The sequence below is a fragment of the Cyprinodon tularosa genome, unplaced genomic scaffold, assembly GCF_016077235.1.
Source record: "Cyprinodon tularosa strain WSP-4 unplaced genomic scaffold, ASM1607723v1 ctg136, whole genome shotgun sequence".
In the NCBI taxonomy this organism is placed as follows: Eukaryota; Metazoa; Chordata; class Actinopteri; order Cyprinodontiformes; family Cyprinodontidae; genus Cyprinodon; species Cyprinodon tularosa.
The window spans coordinates 400,050-424,618 of NW_024038178.1; the positions used below are offsets into that span (position 1 = coordinate 400,050).

Here is a 24,569-nt window from a genome sequence, read left to right on the forward strand (position 1 = left end):
AAAAGTATGTTTAACAACAAACATGTTAGCATCAAGCCATAGCCATGTCTCTTTTAGAGACTAGCTCTCTTGTTTTAATGACCTTCTGCTCCTCCATTAATGAGGGGACCCCTCAGGCACGTAAAAAGTTGCCTAATTCTGTCATTTTCCACCAATGTGTCACTGGCCACCTCAAACAACTCACATCTTTGTTTGTGAAGCTGAGTGCTCCACATCTCTGCCTTCATGGTGCCCATTTACATTAAGATCCAAAATTCTGAGAAAAAAAGTAAGAATTCTGAGAAAAAAAAGTCTTAATTCTGAAAATAAAAGTCAGAATTCTGACTTTTTTCCCGTATTAAACTGAAATAAAATGTAAAAATCACTTAATTTTTTTTTCTCCAGTGGCCCTAATCCTCTTCCGTAGTCTTGGGATGATCACTCATCCAATATTTAACTGCTAACTTTCTCTAGACGTTTGCCACGCTAGCCAAATTGTTTTTTTTTTTTTTTTTTATATATCTCATTTCAGTACAATGCCACCACCAACTAAAAGGCTGAAACAGCAGTAGGACTTATTCAGATATTTTTTAAAGAGAAACGTCAGTGTGAGTAACAATCACCTAACACAACTTGTGTTGAAATTAGCCCGGTCTGGGTGTGCGTTTTATGAGGATTTTTTATTTTTTGCATGGTTTTGATTCGCGGAAATGGACAGATGTTATACCTGCCGCGCTCCTGATCGTTAGTTAACCACAGGGAGAATTAATTCTAATTCTTAGCAGCGGCGGCCGCATTGGTCGTGCAGCGGACTGCTGCACAACCACTAATTAACCAACTAATTAACTTCTGCATCTTTATTTCCTCAAATAAACTGCTGGCTCCTCTTTTTACACTATAAACAGATTAACACAACATTGACAACTCTGTAGTTTTCTCTGTTCTGTACTGCAAATTGGAATTAAAGGCTTCTACCAAAGGTCTGGACAGACTGGCCACCTGTCTAGGGTGGACCCCGCACCAGCACCTCCCGACCCCACTAAGGGACAGGGTGTACAGAAAATGGAAGGATGGATGGATTTCTACCAAAGGTTTAGAATGCGTTTTTGAACCAGATGCTTCAAAGCGCCCTGTCCCTAATTCTTCAACACACTGTCAGCTCCCTCTGTCAGTCAACCTATATAAATTCATTTTTGACCATTATTGCAAGTTTGACAAAATAAAACATATCAAACTTTGCACTTGTGTGGCCTACTGAATTGTTTTGATTTTCTAGTGCGTATGCGGACACTAAATATGCCAAGGGCCGAAGCCCTTGCAAGACATCTCCCTTTGCTTAATAAAAGACTCCAGTCATTTTGTTTGGTGATATGCTCACATCTTATGAACAAATGCATTATGTTCATTTTAAATGCATTATTTTTGCAAACACATTTATAAAGGAATAAAGAAAAAGATTAAATAGCCTTTTTTTTAAGTAGCGTACTTAAGATATGTTTCTGTTGAATATTTACGAATTTCAGATTTCCGACATGTGTCCCCCCCAATTGTAAACATATTCCTACGCCCTTGGTGGAACTGTTTATAAAGCCGTATGTTCGGAAAGGAAGCTCGAGGCAGAGAAAAAGCTAGAGAATATATATACGTATATATATATGTGTGTGTGTGTTTACATACATACAGGAGTCTTGGAACTGTGCTAACAGCTCCTTCATATTTCATGTACACTAATAACTTGTGTACATGGTTCTTGTTGATGGCATTAAAATCATTTCTAATAGCATTAAAATAGCATTAAATTAGAGTCACTCATTCCTGTATGAACCCTGTGAGCGCTTAATTTAATATGACATATTAAAAAAATCCCACCATCATCCAGCATATGTTCAGTTTCTGCCCAAATATATATATATATTTGTAGATTTTTGTAACAGAGATAAGGATAATTCAATACTGCTTTTTTTAATGAACTTGTTCTCTACAACTCAGCATCTCTTTTCATTCCTGTAATAAGAAGCTTCTTTTGAATGGATTTGATTAAACTTTAAGTCCCTCGGTATAAAATAAATATTTTGATGGAGATGAGAAATCTGCTTCCTCGTTGGTGAATAACCAATAGTTTGGTTATTCACCAAACTATTGGTTTAAATAAACGGTGTTAGTTTTTTTTTTTTTTTTTTTTTTTTTTTTTTTTTTTTTTTTTTAGAGATTTATAAGAATTGTGCTATAATTTCTAGTCACCAATCTGTTGCTACTATATTTTAATTTGACGAACCGGAATTTGTCGATGTTCTTTTTCCTGTTTGGTGCGATTGCAATTGCGGATCTTGACCTGGCCGGACCGGAACGGAGCAAAAAATAGCTTGGCTCCGTAATTTGTCGGTGACGGACGGAGAAGACGTACGTGGACGGAGACGTGCGGAGGAGTAGCGGTGGATGTGGAACAGCTCTCATTGATTTCCATGAAAGACAAGCGCTCCGCACGACGTACGTCAGCGGGGCGGAGCGGAGCGCTGACGGAGTATGTGGAATCTGGGGGTTAGACCTACTTACAGAAACTGTGTCTTCTCCCTACTGTCCTTTCAGGTTAATGCAGATAGCCGTCCAGCTATCTGTTTAAAAACATCAACATTGACAACATTCTTACTTTGGAATTTTCTTTGTGACAGCTTAAGCACTAGTTGGGTTTGTGTGCACCACTGAAATCACAAAATTTTCACAATTTTATCTCAAAATTAATGGCTTATTTACTGATGAATTATATTGTGGAACTTTCAATGTCCGTCCGACATTTAGTTTTGAAGCTAATATCATTCGATATCATTAAAACGCTGAAGATATCATTCATTCCTAATTATAAACTGTGATTTATTAAAAGGTCATGTCACAGCTACAGCTACAAATGACTGACTTGTCCGGACATGGGGAAAAATGGCTTTTCGGATTTTTAAGGTTTTAGACTCCTGTTCTAGGGTTCGAGATGGAGGGTCTCCATGACGTGTTTTTGTCTGCCCAACCACTGAAGCAGGTGAGTCCAATCTTCAGAGGGAATTAACCTGGGCAGTTTGGACTCTCCTGATTCAGTGGGTGGGAAAAAAAAAACATATGGCATAGATATGACTTGCTGGCACCAGATCCCCCATCTCTGTTGGGAGATAGGCCTAGAGGACCGACCAACTGATAGGCCTAGAGCAGGGGTGCTCAAGTCCAGTCCTCAAGAGCTACTATCCTGCAACTTTTTGACGCACCTCATTTTTAACACACCTGAATCAAATGAGTGGCTCGTTACCACGCCTCTGCACTGGAAAAAAAATCGAAATCTAGATAAGTCATTTTTAAAAAAAATAAGTGCATTTGTTCATGGATTGAGGAGGTAAAAGTGACAATTTGGCAATGGAACAAGACAAATTACACTTAAAATAAGAAAACGCAACTGCACTGTCATAGTTCAAGTACATGTTATCTAATTATCTTATATTAAGAGTAAAAATACTAATTCCATTGAAAAACTATCTCATTTACCTACTTAACTTAAGGGTAAATACACTTAGGGCCGGATCTATCAAAGGTTTGCGTGTATAAAAACGTGAGCTATTTCACTGCGCACGCTAAAAAATGTACAAACTGATCTATCAACAGCGTGCTAAAAGGATTTGGTCTTTAAAACGTGCTAAATAGCGCCTCTTATCCATTTAGTACTTTTTCTGCTATGAATATGCAATATGGGGCGTTTACACGCAAAAGTGCGTCTTGTGGGAGGAGAACATGTAAATATATTAATTTAGCACTCGCAAAGTGATTTATCAAACCTGAACGCAATTTTGCTAACGGTATCTGACTCTATATTTAACACGTTTCAAAAGAAGGTGCAAATGGTCTGTATGCGTAATTGCGCACTAATGGCAGCGGTTATTGTCGCAAGAAGGAGACATCGAAATGAAGCAAGGAGACGCAGAGAACGCATTTTTTCACTCCGTGTGAATATTTTTGGAATGAACGAGGAAACAATCATCAAAACATATCGTTTATCCAGCATTGCCATTTTGGAGCTGCAATTCCAGTGATTTGCTCCTCACAGAGCGTCAGCTGTACTTGTTCCTCAATGCTGGTCAGAGGCATCTCATCTACTGTGCCCCCTCCTATTTTGTTCGCAGATGTTTTGTTATATGCCAGTTTTTCTTTGGTTCGACTTCTAATATCCTGGCATCTTCTTTTTACTTCATCCACTGTTCGCAAGGTTCCCCAACAGCGGTTACTTTATTACAGATTTGTTCACATATAGCGTTCCTCTGTGTGACAGGCACACTTCTTTGCTGTAGCTCACTTAAATGTTTGTTGGCTTCATCCACCAATACCTCCATTTCCATGGGGTCGAATTTCCTTTTGCGCCTTCTGCTGTCCAAACTCGCCATGCCGTAAACCACAAAACGCGCAAAACCATCATTTAAATAGGGCGTCTCCAACAGTTTTGCACCTGCCACCAGTTACGCAATCGCTCTTGTTAAATCGCCCGCAAACCATGGTTCAGCCCCTCGCGCAAAATTCCAGTTTGCGAGCGCAAATTACTGCACGCAAAATTGGATCTTGATAAATCCGGCCCTTAATTTAAGACATTTTTACTGATTTCTAGATCCCAGTGTGCTAAGCTAAATGAGGGGATTGAGCCTTTCTATTCAGGTGTGTTAAAGAAGACATGTCTTGAGGACTGGACTTGAGCCCCCCTGGCCTAGAGGACCTATCAGTTGGATGGTTGATGCATAGTTTAGAGCACAGGTGTCAAACTGGTTCCAGAAAGGGCAGTGTGGCTGCAGGTTTTCTTTCAAACCAAACAATAGCACACCAGACTCCATTCATATAATCAAATCATGTTCAGATTGGACTCCCTTGATGAGATGACTGGAGTCTGGTGTGCTAGTGATGTTTTGGAAAGAAAACCTCCAGCCACACAGCCCTTTCTAGAACCAGTTTGACACCCCTGGTTTAGAGTTTCAGAGTTCTGAACTGATGATCATTGCTTCAAATGTCCTTTTGACAACCTTGGGTGAGTGGTGGATATACAGCACTGTGTATGATGATGGGAAACAGGACATTCTGATGAGAAGTGATCTACTCAATCCTAGGTGAAGACATATACAGAACTGAATTTAACAAATTAGTAAAGTGTGGCATAATAATTAATTTCTAAACAAAGACATACTAGATTTCAACTTTTTCCTTTTTTTCCAATTTGCACAAATAGTAATATATTTTCCAAGACCCTGGCTGTGTATAGCTCTTACAATATGACTCATAGATGGGGGAGATAACCTTTAAGATAATAAAATCACTGAAAGGCAGCATCCAAGTTAGTCAGCAGGGCCATCAGTCAATATTTTGTCTTTGTTTGAGCTTCCTTTCATTTATAGAGTCACACTGAGGGTCCTGTCCCGCCCTCCCCCACAGCCATAATGCTGCCCAACTGAGTCACACAAATAGTCAGTGAACACAACCAAGCTGTTCTGTCTCCTAAGAGGCATTCGAGTTTCGATTCAGATGACGCAGATGGAGTCTATTCTCTTTTGATGGCTAAATACAAACTTTTATTCTTCTATAGATAACAGTTGAATTTTAAACAGTACCAATTGTCATATTCACTGACTGTTAAATAGCATCAAAACATTTAATGGTTTTCACACCATGTAAATCAGTGGAATATTTCTAATTTTTAGGTCTTTTATTCCTCCTGGTTTTATTGCAGATAATCCAGTTATTCTCTATTGATATACCCTGGATAGATTATGAGTCCATTACTACTAGATCTAAATGTTCTCAATAACGTATAACTTTTTATAAAAATAATTATAACATTCAAAGTTTGAAAAAAAAAAAAAAGTCTGTAAGCTGACAGGCGGTCCTGGCGAGATCCAAGCTGGGGAGATTGAATGAGCTTTCCCTTCCCTTTGATGTCTAAACTAGTAAGAATTTCACAGTGCTCTAATGCAATGGTAAATAATGAGGTACCAGATAAAGAAAAAGAATAGCAAGGTCTCTGAAATCCAAACAAAAAAGTTACACAATCTGAAATGTGTGTACATTTAAGTCTAAAATTGTAAAAAGCCGGCAGGATCAAAGGGAATTTGACGTAATATGAAGACTATTGCGGTCACAGCAAGTGACAAACAATGATGACCTCCATTTGATCGTCAAGTGTGTGTTTGTGCTAAGGGTCACTTTATTTATACAAAATAGTTTTCCATCAATTGATTTGTTGGAAAGCATTTTAACTAGACAGAGGTCTGGACTTTGACTGGGCCACTGCAGCACCTTTTTTTCCGTTTCAGCTTCTGTGTTTGGGATCATTGTCCTGTTGATGACCGTTTGTTTCTCCCACTTTGCTAATTCCTGTCCAAATTCAACTTTTCAAATCAAAGTCACGCTATCTCATTCTTTCTTGTCTACTTTTCCACAAATCAGGAATATTTTTCTACTTGTTCTGCAATCTGACATGTGAAAAGATCGCATCTATTTTATAAAAGTGGTAATTACAATATCTTAAAGAAGTCAATTAAATCCACTAAATGTGACTAAGTAAAGGCTAACTGTAAAGTATGCTCCTGAAATGAACAGTATGTGCACACATGACTTTGTTAGGGCACTTTGGATGCATCAGTGCAGCACATTATTGTAGCAATCCACAGCTGAGCTGTTATAGTCGCTTTATTGGGAGCCTTAAACTCTTCTACATCACTGAGTCGGGTAAAGGTTTGCGAACGTCAGTACAGTCAGAGGTGTCAAACGTAATAATATTTATTAATCAAGTAGAAGAATATTTTCTGACTGTTTAAAAACACTTTTGTAGAAGTTTAAACTTAGAAGAGTATAAACTTAAGCTTTTTACTGAAGAAAAAGTGTAAAAGTACAATTTTTAAATCTACTTACAGTATAAAAGTTAAAGTATTGCAGGAAAAAGTTTTAAGGATGGATGCTTTCCTGCACTACACTATTAAAGGAACATTTTTCTGAAATTCTGGATGATAATTTCTTTATGCTTCGTTTTCTTAGTTTTATAACTACAGTAATGGCAACAGTGTAAAATTTTAATTTGCATCATCTTGAAAAACTATTTATTTTGGTATGTGGTAAAAAAAAAAAAACAAGTTGGTGCAGCAACGAGTCCAACCACAAAGAAATGAATTGTCTGAATAAAGCAAATTATTTTTATGGTTTTTATTTTCTTTAAATACCACCAGGCCATAACGACAATGAGCTTAAATGACACAAAACTAATGAAAATGTAAAGAGTAGAAAATAGAGATAACTGGGGAACAAATGTAAGGAATAGAAGTAAAAAGTTGTCTAAAAAATAATTAATCCTATTAAAAATTAGCAAAAATTTCTATTTTAGTAAAGTAACTAAGTATTTGTAGTTTTAGTTTTATTTTCTGCGAGTTCCATCTAAATAATCATGTATTAATATACAGCATTATTCCCAACAATAACAATTCACACCAGTTACATCAGAATGCATTAGAAAAAAAGGGAAACCATGATGTTCCTGAACTTCTACAATATGAGAAACTTTGGTGGAAAAACACCATAATGCTCATGACTGCGCTAATAAACAGTAGAGGGGAATTTAGTCTGTATCCTCAATTCCCTCTGGGGACGGGAGGCACTTTGGCAGAATTTCCACAGATGTTCTGGAAAAAGGCACTGATTATACTTTCATGTGTCAGAGAGGAAGAAAGAAAGACTTAGATTTTACTGAGCCTCAGGGTTCAGAGAAATTAACTTTGTGTGAAGTCCCTTTTTTTCTCCCCAGCTCCAAGATCAGTTAATAATAAAAGTGGAGTAATTCTCTATTTCATGCTACAAAAAAGGATTTTTTTGACAGCTTATTTCTGTACACTTAGAGTCAGTCTGCCAGTGAATTGCAAATGCCAGAACACGTCATAGGACGGCATTTTGCTTACTGCTTCTAATTATTGCTAGATGGGATTTAAAACCAACAGCTCTTACTTTTCCATCCTTGGATCTGTCAAATTCACAGTTGGGGTAACATGAGTATCATATTTATGTTCTTACATGGTTTAGTCTACCAGTTGTATATGTAGTTTTATTGCGTTTAAACCCACACTTTGAAAATCCCTCAAAGAAATTCTATCAGTCGTGTTTTATAACAAAAACTGATGGATCCCTAAGTGTATTATGTCAGCAAAGCAGCCAATGGCGTAAATATCAGTAAACAGAGACAAAAGTTGCTTAGGGGCAACGACCTCTTAGGGGCCCTATCACTGACACAAGGTAGGCCCCCTACGCAATTGTAGGCTAAGACGTCTCTTTGCAGATATAATGGTGCGAAAAATTCCTCTTAAACTCACCTGATACTGAGGTGACCGAGCAGTATTCATACCGGACAGTATTCATACCACAACACATGCTAGATTTCAACATAATGGTGAACCGTTTAAGCACGACACCAATAGCAAAGCAGACAGTGGTACTTTTAATTATTATGTTAATAACTGTATAGTTCATTAGACAGTTGGTAAAAAAAGCTCTCATATAATATGTTTCAAACCACAATAAAGATCTTAAAAGAACGATGTATTTAAGTATTTTATTTTTTACACCACAACTTGGAATTAGGGGTAACCCAGAGCATAGATTAAAACTGTTACGTACAATGTGTTAGCGACGATGGATACCAAAAAGAGGCACTTAAGCGGATTACAGAAAAGAAAAAGGAAAAAAGAGCTGCTGGAAGAATGGAAAAAAAACTTCCCAAAATAAACACGTTCTTTCAAAGAACCAAGGAGGGAATGGTGAATGTTGCTGCTACTGTGAGTGAAGATTGTGACCAGGAGATGAATGGAGAGAGCGTGAGTGAAGAGGGGGGCTGTGAAGCTTAAGGTAGCCTGATAAGACTCATTTTACTGTAGAATATACTAAAGTATATCCATGTTTTGTGAAGGTGAAGAATAATGAAGTGTGTATGTATGGGGTACGTTAAGCATTTCCCTCAAATTAGTTTTTGGAACATGGGATGTCTGTAACATGTGGTAGTGCGCTGTCACCAATAGTTCCATTCAAGGTGCGCAGTCACTATTTTTCCGTATGTGATGTGTGAACATAGACTACAGAGAATTGCGTAATCGTATCTTCTTGGCCGATTTATGGAACTGTAGCCGTATCCTGAACCTTTATCACATGTTGTACTTCATATGGAGCTCACCCAGATAATGTTGCTTACAGGCCTATTGTTGTGTCGTTACGCCATTGAAAGCAGCTATCAGCCAAGATCCACAAAAGCACGATTTCTACATAATAATTTTTTCCCCTTTAAGATCTTCATATTGCTAAAACCAACTGAAATGAGCTGAATGTTGAAAAATTGTAAATCATTTCACAGTATCTGCATCACACTGACCATATCAATGCATTTATTTGCACCATGTTTTTCTCCCAATCTTTACATTGATCACTGTTGCACTTTAGGGAATGGAAATGTCAAGAGAGCTGTACAAATCTCATTTTTTATAAACTGTGTATACAAAATGACAATAAAGTTAGTCTAAGATTAAGTCTAAGAAATACCAGAGTCAGTCTACAAACAGCAGAATCTATTTATAGAGATTATCCAAAAGATATTCAGATCAGGTAGGTTTTGGGTTTTATTGCCATTTTACTTAAGTTTACAGAGGCTTGTGGTTAGATGTAGATGTTAAAATGATCTAATATACAGTCTAAGTAGTCAGTACTTGGCTAGGTCTGGTTTTGCAGGATTATTACATCATTGGCATGTCAAGAAGATCTTCAGCCTGTGGCACTGCTAAGATTTTAAGCTAACCCTGGATGCTTTATTAGTGGATTTTAGCTCATCTGCATTTTTTAATGCTGCTGCCACCTGTGTTCCCGTTGATGAAACTCCAGTTATTCATTATGGAGTTTAGTTCTGGTTAGTTTGCTGGCCAGTAAAGCAGAGTGATACCATATTCATTAAAGCAAGTATTTGTTCCTTCAGAGGGGAGGGAAGGTACAAAGTCTGAGAAGAGGAGTGAAAGTATAAAGTCTACCAGAACGAAATCAGCAAAGCCTGAAGAGCTCTTAAATATATTTAAGAATGGCTGACCCAATAAAACAACAGCATCAGATGACAAGATTCTCCAAATAATTCCTGACTGTTGAAACTTTGCAACAGGCCTGTCATAATTGTTAAAGGGTCGCAAACGATCAGATGAAAAAAAATAAATGCAAAGAGAACTAAAATGCTTAAATGTGAGGATTAGAACCGAAGAACAAATATTGCACAAGAAGAACATGACATCGAACCTTGGCCATAATTGAATATGCTACCAGCACTGAACAAAGGAAAACAAAGAGCTTAAAACTGGAGGAGAGTGAAGAAGCACTTAGAAACCAAGGAGACTAACCAAAAGGGATGTAGAACAGCTGGGGTAAGAGTGAAGAGCAGGGACTGAGGAAAGGGGCCTAATTCACTCTAACAAAATACAAAAGGACATACATCCTTAAGGTAAAAATATAAAGATGAAATACACAGACAGAATAAGGAATCAGAAGGGCGCTAAACACTTAAACATTATCATCAAAATTAACAGAATTAAAAATGAATATTTTCTATAATCATTCATCTAACATTGGAGGTTTATTCTTTATTTAAGTAAATGAATAACAAAAAACTTTCATTGAGAAAAACTTTCTCAGAGGGAAAGTAAGTGAGTCAGAGGGAAAGGAAAGAATATATATTTTCTGGGGAAAAGATTCAGTGCATATGAGAGCCAGAAATAGGACTTATAGAAGGATGCAGGCCGACATTGGCAGACTGGCTGACTTGTAATTACTGGCCTTGTCTCTTCAGAAAAACAACAGCTGGCTTTACTATAATTTGCTATTGAATGCACCTGCTGAGGCCACATAGGAAATAAGTGTGGCTTCAGTATTAGTGCATCAACAGATAAAGGAGCCCTAACTGAAATAGGATAGCATAGATTCAACCCTGGAGCCTTTATATAGCATTCAACGAAAAAATGCAATAATGATACGATCACAGTCGAATTTAATAAAAAAATCCTAACAACTAAAGGCTGTATGATCTGCAGAGGTACTTTTCCAAAAGTGTGACTAACAGCAATTTTCTTAACCAACCTGTTTCTTAATAGATTTATATCTTCATATATTATTTATCCAAATATCATGCATAGCATGATATCAACAGGTCTCCAGAATGTCCAAAAGGATGTAAGACATCACTTAATCTTCCTCCTACCCACACATTTGGACTATTAGTGTGGAAATCCTGATCCAGTTTCTCCCACTTTTTCTCCTCCTCATCATCTAATTCAGTAATTAGCTCATTATTGCCACCTCTTCTCAAGTACCAGAAAGTTTGATCAACAAAGTTTGATGAAAATGCTTTTGATATTTTTCTCCATGGATCTCTATGTATGAACCAATTACATCCCTGAAATCAGTCCAATAATTTGGTATGAAATAAAACAGAACAGAGAGGACATTTGTGGATTTGTGGTCTCAACCATGCAACCAAACTAAAACTGCACTTTGAGAGGAGCCTCAAACATTTACTAATGACTTCCAGCATCATGAAAACATTATTCAGGCCCTGCAGAGGATAGTGAGGGGAACAGAAAGGGTCACTAGAGTCCCTACTCTCTGTCAAGGAATGAGACTTTCAGACAGTTTTTTCAGTAAAATGAAGACAGACATGAAATCAAAAACTAACCATAAAAACGCTGCTCTATGATAAAACAGACATTTGGACCACTTGATTCTTTCACATGTATCCTTTGCATTGTAAGTTCCATTTACTGGCTTGAGTAGGTTTTTAATTTTTTTATTTGTTTTGGTATTGTTGGCTCATATTGTAGTTTACTATGAAGCACTTTGTAATTTTCATGTTTGCAATCTTCTTCGACAGACTGATTTTCACAGTTGGAACCAAATCCAACCTCATTTTGCCTCATGTTTTATTAATAAAAAAAATGTGAATCAAATTTTTTTTACAAAAAAAATCTGAAGGAAAGCTCAAAATGTATCCGCACTCCTTTCCTTTCCTCCATCTTTGTACTTCCTCCATCTTTCCTTCATTAGTGCATCTAAACCTTTCACCTTGTTGGTAGAGATGATCATGAAATGTAGCTGCAAGTGTCATTTCATCTTTTTCACACAGAAAAAAACTTTGATTCAAAGTGTCTGTATTTGTGTGTGCTGAATGGACCTTTCTCATTTTTGTAAAGCACCTTAATATGACAGTTTGTAAATTCACAGGAAATAAACAACCTAAATGTCACTCTCTATGACATAGGATGCAATACCATGATAATTGCATGTATGTTTGTAGTGGTCCCCATTGTTAATATATGACAAGCACATCCAGCCCTTATTAATTTAGCAGTCAGTTTGCGGATACAAGTGAGATAAAGTGATTTACTTTAACTGATAACAGAACTGTGCTTTACTGCAGTTTTAGCCAGCGGAGAAACACAGTGAATCACGCACGAACACACTCCTACACACACAGCTGCAGAGGTCATTAGACACATTTAGTCAAAGTGCATTTGGTTAACATACAGGGCCGGATTTATCAAGATCCAATTTTGCGTGCAGTAATTTGCGCTCGCAAACTGGAATTTTGCGCGAGGGGCTGGACCATGGTTTGCGGGTGATTTAACAAGAGCGATTGCGTAACTGGTGGAAGGTGCAAAATTGTTGGAGACGCCCTATTTAAATGATGGTTTTGCGCGTTTTGTGGTTTGCGGCAAAGTAGTTTGTAGTTTGTGCAAACTAATGCATTAAGAAATTTAAATCTTACAGTGATATATAAAGAAAATTCCGTAAAAATTCAAAAAATATCCACTGGACTTGGTTTTTGAAAACCAAGTCCAGTGGATATTTTTTGAATTTTTACGGAATGACTTTGACCTGGATGACTGAGAACCTTCATCAGTATATAAAGAAAAAACTTTTGCAACCTTTATTCCCTAAGGTGGTATGTGGCTGAATTTCTACTTCACTGCAGTAAAAAAAAAAAAAAAAAAAAACAACAACAAAAAAAAACAAAAAAAACAGGTGTTTTGTATTGGCCTGTAGAAAAATGCACATACCAAATGGCTCACAAGAAGTGACTGTGGATGAGATTACGCATCCCCGCAGCATTGGCATGTTGCTCCACAGGCGCAGGGGGAGAACCCCGACCCCGTCGGACAGCACTTCTGAAAAACGAGATTGGGAGATCCGAGCTCTCGCTGCAACCGTACGCTGGAATGACCCAGATGCAAAAACGTGCAACGTTGCAAGGAGTTTTGTGATATCTGGTATTGCGTGGGTCCTCCTTGTGGCTGGCTCCAAATCCATTCGGAGTTCCCCCAACAGCTCCAAAATGGCAATGCTGGATAAACGATATGTTTTGATGATCGTTTCCTCGTTCATTCCAAAAATATTCACACGGAGTGAAAAAATGCGTTCTCTGCGTCTCCTTGCTTCATTTCCATGTCTCCTTCTTGCGACAATAACCGCTGCCATGTGTGCGCAATTACGCATACAGACCATTTGCACCTTCTTTTGAAACGTGTTAAATATAGAGTCAGATACCGTTAGCAAAACTGATTTCAGGTTTAATAAATCACTTTGCGAGTGCTAAATTAATATATTTACATGTTCTCCTCCCACAAGACGCACTTTAGCGTGTAAACGCCCCATATTGCATATTCATTGCAGAAAAAGTACTAAATGGATAAGAGGCGCTATTTAGCACGTTTTAAAGACCAAATCCTTTTAGCGCGCTGTTGATAGATCAGTTTGTACATTTTTTAGCGTGCGCAGTTAAATAGCTCACGTTTTTATACACGCAAACCTTTGATAGATCCGGCCCACAGTGTCTAATTTGACCACTTTTCAGAAAGCATATCCCTCAGAAACATGTACATCTCTCAGAAAGAGTGCATTAAGTGCAAGGACACCACATCCAGTCAGTGAGATGTTGGGTTTACTGTATATGGCGTGGTGTGTGAAGGAAGTCATGTGGTGCTGAATGAAGACAGCTAAAGGCATTTAATTTAGCTCCCAGACAGAATGTTTCTGCAACAGAGCTTTTAAACTTAAGGTGACATTTGACTGGAGCCTAGAAGGACTTTTTTCTTTATATTCACTCAAATGACAACATGGCCCTCAAGCCAGTTGAAGGAAAGTGTTTTATTGCACTTTAAAACCACAGGCTAATACAACTAGTATAGTTCAGTGGGATCTTGAGTGGGAAGAATGAAAGAGAACGTAATAAGGTTTTTCATGCAATTTTCGTAAGTTATTAGACCTGTTTTCTTTTTTTCCACCTTATTCAAATGGGCTTATGTAGTTTTGTAAATTTTGTATTATTATTTTTATCATAACTTGTGACTTTTATAGAAGGAGTCTTATCTAAATCCTCCCTTTATTGTATATGAACATTAAACTGACAGCTTGCCCTTTAGAAGAAGGATAATATTTTGAGGTCTAATGTCTGTGCGAATCTGAAGAGTCACTAACTCCAGAGAAACTGCATCAAAGTGGGGATCAGCACCATGGAGAGCGCCAAGCTTGAAACGGAGGCGATGATACTGCATTTTAAGGAAAAAATGACCAATTGGGAAACAAACAAGCAAAAACAAAAGAAAACAAAACAAAATACGTAAACAAAAAGAGGGAGAAATATTTTCGCCATAAAGCTTTCTTTACCTTGTGCACCAGGTCTTCATCATAAGTCGGGGTCTTCGCCTGGTTCTCCGTGTTTTCTCCGGAGCCGTAGCCGCTGTCGGGCTTGATCTCCGGGTAAGCGGTGGTGTAGCTCGCCGAGATCGGCTCCATTGACTCCATCCGCTCCATCCTGAATCCCCTGCTGTGCCTGTAGAAGACCTTTAAGGATCCGGAATATGGAGAAGAAAGAGCTGAGATACTGCGCACACCGACCAGTCCTCTCTTCCTCCGGGCTGTCCACGCTCCTAAATTAGCTCCTCCTTAGGAGTGAATCACATTCCACATCACTTAACATTTAAAAAAAAAGACGTGTCGTGATGGTTTACACGCACGACGTTTGACGCGATGGGCGGAGGATGGGGCATTGTGTACTTAATGTGGATATTAGAATGAATGGGGGAGAGTAGGTTATGGAAATACCTTTTTGGACTTATTCCTTATCAAGAATGGATTCCCTTTACTATTACATTTGGTTCCCAAACATTTCAGCCCGTTAACCAGAATTGAGGATCCCATGAAAATTCATATAGTAATTTCCCTCAATATTGATTTATTTATCTTTTCATAATATAAAAAAAAAAAAAAAAAATCATTCCCATGATAGATAAATGCAACTTAAAACATATGAATGAATAGGAGCAGAACGAAAAAAATTCTTATATTACTATTATTATTATTATTATTATCTTACACAAAAAGTTAAATCAATAATAACTTTAAGTGATAAATGCTGAAACATATTCAGATGCAGGTCGACCAGCGGGTGGTTTACAGTCATGTGAATATGTCTAGCATTTCACGCTTTGTTTAAATTGTAAATGTTAAAATCAAGCACCAAGAACTAATACAATATAACGCAGTTTATTAGATTTTCATAACATTGTGTCTTACATGTTTTTTTAAACACAGTAACTTATTGGGCTTATTTTAATTTATTTTTCCAGACTATTCTATAAACTGACTCCATACACAGAAACATATCACTCTAGATGTTTAGTTATAAGCAATAGTTTTAAAAATACTTCACATCCTTTTAAAGCACATTTACTTTACCCTTTTTCAAATGTGTTTTGGATATTACTGTAATGAATGGGACAGATGGACCCAGTATTCAAGGTGAGACAGACTGTGAGAAAGTTCAAAACATTTATTTACACACAGATGGAAAACAAAAGTACGGAGCTGTGGATCTGCGGACCGCAGCGGCTGCAGTGGGGGAGCGGGGCACCACCCAGTCCATGACACTCTGGCGGGAGAACACCGGTAAGTGACCACAATCATCTGACAGGATATGATTATCCGAGTGAGTCACTTAATGGTTTAACAGTTCAGTTCATCCTCTCCGAGGAAGCCAGGATCCAGCTGATGGACTGCCAAAGGAGCTGCAGCGCAAGGCCGCCTAAAGTATCCCCGATATACCAACCTCATTAAGCAGGCGGGAATCTGGTCCAGGTCAGGATACTGATCAGACAGGAAAAGTTCTGGAATCCAGGAGTCTGAAGCCCAGTCAGGGGTTCCGATCCACACAGGAACAGACAGATCCAGGGTTCCAGGAATCCACAGAGCGTGAAGGCAGGTTCAGAGTTCCATGTGTTGAGCAACGAGCTCAGACAGAAACGCACAGATGCAGACAGGCAGGCTGAGCATTTGAGGGACAGAGACAAGACATGGTACCAGGAGAACTGCAAAACTTTAAACTGGTCTCCACATAGGAGCCAGGCTTACTGGACCTAAAACTGTATTCCCACCTACAGTAGGGGCCAGGACAGGATCAGGAGACAAGACAAACACCAAAATCCTCTCAACCCACTGGCCTCCAGGGACGAGGACATGAACCTTGGAATAAACCAAACTAACGAAAGAGATCATCAATGATCTGGCCCTGATAGCTGGCCTGAGCCGAATATAAAGCAGCAGGCGCAAGTGGATAAGATAATGAAGGGTTAGGAACCCGGCAGAGTTAAGCAGATGAATGAAATGAACAATTAAGGTCAGCTATCAGGACAAAACTAAGAATACTGATCTGGCCCCGATAGCTGGGCTGAATATATAGCAGGGGGAGCAGGTGAATAACAATAATGATGATAATTAGAGAGTGGGGAGGGACAGCAGATGAATGAAGTGAGTAATAGAATCAACTACCGGGTCTGCGATCATTACAGATAACATGTTATATGGGCTTCTTACATCAGTTTAAAAAAACTACAATGAAATCAACACATTCTAATAACTGCAATTCAAAGAATAACAGATTTGATGGCTCTCTACTTCAAATCACAATGCATTTTTATTGAAGCAATATTTTGTTTCATTTTATACAACAATCTTTTGAGCTATTTTTGTTTCTGAACCATAAAAATTTGACTTCCAGGAAATTTATGAATCAATAATAACACCCAAAATGATTTCAAAAAAATCTTTGGGATCCTTTAATGTTATTATTAGTGTGGAAATGCACTCTTGCTTTCAGTCCTTCCACAATCTACCACTAGAGTTTGCAAAAGACTCAGCTTCAAATTATGTTCTGTTCCCCCAGGGGGAAGGGGACTCACCCTCTCTCTCCACATGGAGTTAATATTTACTCACTTGCTAATCTAACAAAAAGTACAGTAAAAAAAAAAACCATAGAGACTGTTTCCTTGTAGAAACCAGGGATCCTTTTTAAAGTTTGTGATATAGGCAAGAAACAAACTGGCAGAACAGAGAAACTAAAGCTGTTTTCTCTTTTTTTTTTTTTTTCTTGCTTCTGGCTCAAACACAGACTCTTGCCATGGACTCAGATCTGCTGACTGTCATTTTGGCCTCAGGTTAGTCTTTTTTTCTTGGAATCCGTTCTTCATTTCTGTGGACATATAAATATGAAGGGAGAAGGATATGATGCAGGAATTTTCTGGATCACTCGGACCCTCCTGCTTTAAGCTAAAAGGAGCCTTGTTTAACCCTAAAAAAATGAGCTCAGATTTACAGCGTTGGTTGCAGAATGATAGATCATAGAATTACCAAACTATGTTTTGTCATTTTGAAAAGTTTAAAGCAGTTTAGTTTTCTTATTTTTTAATTTCCATATTTAACATTAGGGACAGATTACTCTATATAGGACAAAAAAACAAAGGAAAAACTGAAGGTAATATATTTTATCTTCTATGATCCTCTTTGACTGACCTGGATGAATCATTCTGAAAATCTGCAGCAATGCAATTTTAGCATGTAAGAGGTCAAGTTCCTAAAGTTTAAAAAGGAAACTTTCTGTATCTGTTGCACTGATGTGAGAAAACCTCAGATATATCTATGAAATCCACAAAGAATAATTACAGTTGCAACAAAATTGAGCTTAGCATTACATTTGTACTATGGCTGGGCTATGCATCGTACTTTTCTTTCTGTTAAAGCCGTCTGTGTCTTTGCTTGATCTCAGTATCCTGTGCAGTCTTCTGTTTAGTGGTACTGATGCTGGTGGTTGCAATCTACAGAAGGGATCCACTTTGTTGCAGACTCAAACCCTACGGCACACAGGAATATGTGGTAAGAATTTATACCAAGTGCACATAACAAGGTGTTTGGATCTTAAACAAGACATAAAGTTGAATCAACCCTTTTTAACCCATTTTAACCCTTTATATAGCACTTAGTGAAATATTTTTAAAATAAAAAATTCAAGCTAAGGGTTTTATGGTGGTGGAGAACAAGAGCTTATTACTTTTTGTAGCATTTAAAAAATATGTATATCTTGGTTGCAAAAATCAATGTTAATGTAATAACAAGAAAAAGTTATTTGCCCTAATCAGTTAAAAAACAAAACAACTAAAAAAGTGCTTCTATAAAAATATTCAGGAAAGACACTCAGCGAGTGAAAGAAACACTTTTATGAGTTACAAAATAACCGTAGAGCTTTAATGCTGATACAGGCACATACATGTTTTATCTTTTTAACTGAGCTTATTTACATTTTAACTTTACTGTTTAACTTTCAATTAGCTTATTACTTTTAAAATTTAACTTATTAATTTTCTTTAAACTTAATTTACTGTAGGTAACATATTATCCAAGGGCTCATTTAATTGGTCAAATGCCAAAATGACATGTACAGCCACATCGTAATATCTTTGCTGATTGGCTTGGTATAAATCTTTGGCTTCTAGACTTCACTGACGGATGGGATGGATAGGGTGGTGTGGGGTTTTGGGGTGGTGCAGTGGATAAGCGGGGGTACTCCATTTGTAAGGGAAGCCTATACAAGTGACCAACACAGGTACCTTATCGTAAAAAGTTAAAACGCAAAGCAGCCCCAAACCATAACACTTACACCACCATATTAGAATAATGTTCTGTTTTTCAGATTATCTTTCTTTCCCTCTAGATTTATAATTTCCTAAAGACTAAGAGACTATCATTTAAACTTTTATATATATATATAAGTATATATATATACACTATATTGCCAAAAGTATTTGCTCACCCATCCAAATTATTGGAATCAGGTGTTCCAATCACTTCCATGGCCACAGGTGTATAAATTCAAGCACCTAGGCATGCAGACTGTTTTTACAAACATTTGTGAAAGAATGGGTCGCTCTCAGGAGCTCAGTGAATTCCAGCGTGGAACTGTGATAGGATGCCACCTGTGCAACAAATCCAGTCGTGAAATTTCCTCGCTCCTAAATATTCCACAGTCAACTGTCAGCTGTATTATAAGAAAATGGAAGTGTTTGGGAACGACAGCAACTCAGCCACGAAGTGGTAGGCCACGTAAACTGACGGAGCGGGGTCAGCGGATGCTGACGCGCATAGTGCGAAGAGGTCGCCAACTTTCTGCAGAGTCAATCACTACAGACCTCCAAACTTCATGTGGCCTTCAGATTAGCTCAAGAACAGTGCGCAGAGAGCTTCATGGAATGGGTTTCCATGGTCGAGCAGCTGCATCCAAGCCATACATCACCAAGTGCAATGCAAAGCGTCGGATGCGGTGGTGTAAAGCACGCCGCCACTGGACTCTAGAGCAGTGGAGACGCGTTCTCTGGAGTGACGAATCGCGCTTCTCCATCTGGCAATCTGATGGACGGGTCTGGGTTTGGCGGTTGCCAGGAGAACGGTACTTGTCTGACTGCATTGTGCCAAGTGTAAAGTTTGGTGGAGGGGGGATTATGGTGTGGGGTTGTTTTTCAGGAGCTGGGCTTGGCCCCTTAGTTCCAGTGAAAGGAACTCTGAATGCTTCAGCATACCAAGACATTTTGGACAATTCCATGCTCCCAACTTTGTGGGAACAGTTTGGAGCTGGCCCCTTCCTCTTCCAACATGACTGTGCACCAGTGCACAAAGCAAGGTCCATAAAGACATGGATGACAGAGTCTGGTGTGGATGAACTTGACTGGCCTGCACAGAGTCCTGACCTCAACCCGATAGAACACCTTTGGGATGAATTAGAGCGGAGACTGAGAGCCAGGCCTTCTCGTCCAACATCAGTGTGCGACCTCACAAATGCGCTTCTGGAAGAATGGTCAAAAATTCCCATAAACACACTCCTAAACCTTGTGGACAGCCTTCCCAGAAGAGTTGAAGCTGTTCTAGCTGCAAAGGGTGGACCGACGTCATATTGAACCCTATGGATTAGGAACGGGATGTCACTTAAGCTCATATGTGAGTCAAGGCAGGTGAGCAAATACTTTTGGCAATATAGTGTATATATATATATATATATATATATATATATATATATATATATATATATATATATATATATATATATATATATATATAAGTTTATATATATATATAAGTTTATATATATATATATATATATATACCTATATATATAGATCTATGCATCTATCTATCTATCTATCTATCTATCTATCTATCTATCTATCTATCTATATATATATATATATATATATATATATATATATATATATATATATATATATATATATATATATATATATATATATATATATATATCTCAATAGATTTATATTTATATTTATATTTATATACATATATTCAGGTTGTCTGATATAAAATTTTCTGTTTTTCAGAATTAAAAGCAAAACCAGAATAAATTAGTAAACTAGATATACAGTGATAAAACTTCTGAAAGATTTTTAAAATTTGTTTTTAAATAGATCAGCTATTGAAAAAAACTAAAAGACATTTTGATCTCAATAAACAAATTTGAAAAAACAATGAAACATGTAAGGATTTAAAGTCATAAGGATTTTAAGTTGGAACAAAAAACAACAACAATTATTCAATAAATATTCATCAGGATAGAATTCCTCTACAGGCCACAATAGGCAAAAATAAAACAAATAAATGCACTGATTAAAAGAGTTATCACTTGGATCACTAAATGCATCTTTAACTATAAGTAAAAAAAGGAAATTAGACCAACTTAAAAGAAAGAAATATTAAGCTCAGTATTAGGATCCAAAATTAAGGGTCTTGTTTTGGTGGAATTTGTTAAATAAATCATCAGTATTAGCCTCTCTTTTCCTGTACAAATAATAAATAAAGTATTATTCCCTTATATGGTGTATGCATGTTGTGACCACCCCATGAATAAAAAACACAGACGGGTCACTTGGATCCATTAACTCAGTGGTTATTATCTTATTTCCTAGAATGACCTGCCTCATTACAACAGCAGACGTTCTCTAATCGGCATCGCTCATGATGAGCACAGTGCCTCCTTGAATCAGACAGTGATTGGGTCACAGGTGCGATGCTTCGGTTAAAATCTTCATACATGTATTGTGAACGAGAGCTAAAAGGTAAATAGCTTTTTTTCTGCTGTTAAGCTTCCTGGAACGCTGTTTATTATCGGAAAGCCAACCAACTACCACCTGACGGGCCCGCTGCCACGGCTGCCTTCCTATGAGAGCGTACGGAAGAAGGACCGTCAAAGGCAGGTCCACAGCATGATAGCTCAACGCTTTGGCCTCAGAGGCTTCCATGAGGAGGTACAAAACTATGAAATCCACCAGTTCACCCCCAGTAAACAATCACTTTATTAAGCAGAAGGCTTGCAAATACCTTTTTGCGAGCTATTATATGGCTCTAAACCATGGAAACCAGAAAATAAAGACTAACAATAAAACCGATCCTCAAGAAAAGGTGAACTCAGAGTTCAGTCACTATCACACACAACAGAAAAAATTATGACGAACCATTTTGCTCCAATAAATGGCATGGATAATTAAAATTAGTGGAACTAAATCAAAGACCATCGATTACTAACTGACACTCTAATCATCTCTGATGGGATCTTGTGTCTGTGCTCCTCTGTGTATAATGGTGGGTGTGAAATAGGAATTAAAGCATTAAAGGATTTTCCAAATGGCTGTCATCACCGTCGGGTCAGTCGGGTCAGTCAGGTCTTGTTAAAATCTTCATAATTTTGTATAAGCAGACTAACCCAGCACCATTTGATCTTCTATCAGTGGATCAGACTAGTGCCAGTGATTTAATGCTGGATATTTTCATTTACTACCCAAGTATGGCCCTTATCCATCCCTTCATACCCACAATATGGGATCACAAACACATCACTAACATCAAACCATTGCAGTCTGCTTTCTATATGGATATGGGCATATCCCCTTCATAGGATCAGATTATAATCTGGGTGAGGCAAACTGGAAGATTTGCTTTAGATATGTGCAAATCTGCAAGAATTGCCATCAAATTTGTATGCCAGAAATCTTAGGAAGGTTTCTTATGGACCTTGATGAATAGATGCAAGGATTGGTTCAGTCATTTCAGAAGGTAAGCCTAGCATTAGCATTGTGTATCTAATAAAGTGGCCAGTAATTAATTAATAATCTCTGTATTTGCTTTTTTTTAATGAGAAGATACCTCTTAATGCCTAAACTATTAGTCTAAACTAACTTTGCATCAAATCCTTTGTAAAAATGAATCTTACAGTCAAAGATCAGCTCTGTGGGTTGGCAAACACAAATATGTTTTGTCTTACTTCATTCTAGCCACCACCAACGTATGAGGAAACGTTTTACTCCACCGTGCAAGCACCTCCGGCCAATGTTCCAGGTGTGGACATTCACCGGCCCACACATCCCTACAACGAGTCCCCACTCTCACGTGAAGAAACACTTGCCTCAGCTGCACACAATTCCATGTGCAGGTCTTCAAGTTTCAGGATCCTGTCTCCCTGATGGGTAAAACACCCCTGCAAGACATTTCCGCTGTTGAAGGCACCTCAATGACACAAGGGAAGATTATCTGCCAAATGGGACACCTTTGAGTTAGAGAAGCTGATAAATCTGTTTCATCTCTGGGAATTTGCAGGATCATGACTCAAACTCAAGCTTTTCCACTCCTCCAACCTGAGAATGACACCCCACTGCACTTATTAGAATATACATATTTGGTTTCCTGTAGCTTCTGATTAAATATCCACATCTTCTGTGTTTCTTCTGAATCTAATGAATAAAAAAAACATTTTTTTTTACATATTCTTTAATTAAAGCCGTTTTTTTTCATAGAGGTTGAAAATAATTTGTAACAGGTACCAGTCAGTAGAAGGCTGCCAGAAACAGCAAACCAGTTAGATAAAATTGAGAAGCCACAAATCATATTGTCCCATTCACATCATTTATAACTTGGCAACAGAATGTGGTTTGGTCTCATGAAACCAAACCTGGACTTTTGGACCATGATTACAGACCTCAATGTTGATTAACAAACAAATGTCCAAATATGGATGTAATCGTGGTAGAATCACGATCTGTTTGCATCAAAACATTCTAAATACTGGTCGGTTTTCACGCACAAAACAAGAAGAAGGGTTATATATCCCGGTAATATAGACAAATTAATATGAGATTACCATCATCATAGGAACGGCCAAGCTCCAGTCCTGAACTAAAACAGAATAAAAATCTGTGAGCTCATCTAAAGAGCACGCTGGTCCATAAAAGTCTTAGCGATCTGATCAAACTTGATCACAGCGGAGAAAAATATGCCAAAAGTAAAAGAATTACAGAAAAAGAAAAATGGTATTCTAAAACCTGTTAAGTGATCTTTGAAGTAATTATTTTATTTATTAATATTGCTGCTCAAATATTTTCAATATTCAGTCCTGTACTAAATCCCAACTGATTTTAGATTAATTTGCTTATTGCCTTCCCAAGTGGGTTCTGGTAGTTTGACACAAAGCCCACCTGCATGAGTGGATTTTCTCCAAACACTCCGGCTTCCTTCCACAGTCTAAAAAAAATTACAGTTTATTAACTAATTAGCGTCTCTAAATTGCCTTTAAGTGTGACTGTTTGTGAACATGGTTGTATGTCTCTACACAGTAAGTTTTGCAGTGTTAAAGTAACACTTTAAGAGTGCGTTTGGTCTCACTCTGAATTAGTGTTAAATTAGAACTCTACGTAGTGTATATCTTACTCCAGTTGTTGTTGTAATGACTCTAAAAGAGTCAATGTACTTTGACACTACATATTTAACTCTGTGGAATTTACTGTGTACCCTGTGACAGACTGGCAGTCTGTCCAATATGTACCCCGCCTTCTGCACATAGAGCCCTGGAGACACTGTAGGCAGTAGCCCCACATCGGATCTTGATGGATGAATCAAATATTACCTTTAGACTCTGCAATGTCTGGCACTTAAAACATTAAGTTCAACCAAGTGTTACTTGAACACATACAAAGTTAAATATAACTGTTTCCGATAAACATTTGGTCCCACTCCAAATCAGTTTAACTTTACTCTATAGCCAGTGGCAGATTTTTAGAGTTAATTTTACTCATATTAGTGTCAAAATCAAGAAGAACTCTCAGAAGCTGTCGGGTAATTGACATCATATAGAGTAAAGGTTACAC

General features: G+C 37.7%; 1 protein-coding gene across 2 annotated transcripts in view; it reads right to left on the minus strand.

The window, feature by feature from the left end:
* Nucleotides 1-15,045, minus strand: part of LOC119778628 (ras-related protein Rab-37-like) — a 28,935-nt gene extending 13,890 nt beyond the window's left edge. Inside the window, exon 1 of one of the 2 annotated variants that reach the window (XM_038277964.1) lies at nucleotides 14,707-15,045. In XM_038277964.1, the coding sequence (XP_038133892.1) occupies nucleotides 14,707-14,853 (147 nt within the window). In that variant the 5' untranslated portion in view covers nucleotides 14,854-15,045. The remainder of the gene's footprint in view (nucleotides 1-14,706) is intronic. The other variant, XM_038277963.1, reaches the window with a different exon arrangement.
* Nucleotides 15,046-24,569: the final 9,524 nt, after the last annotated feature.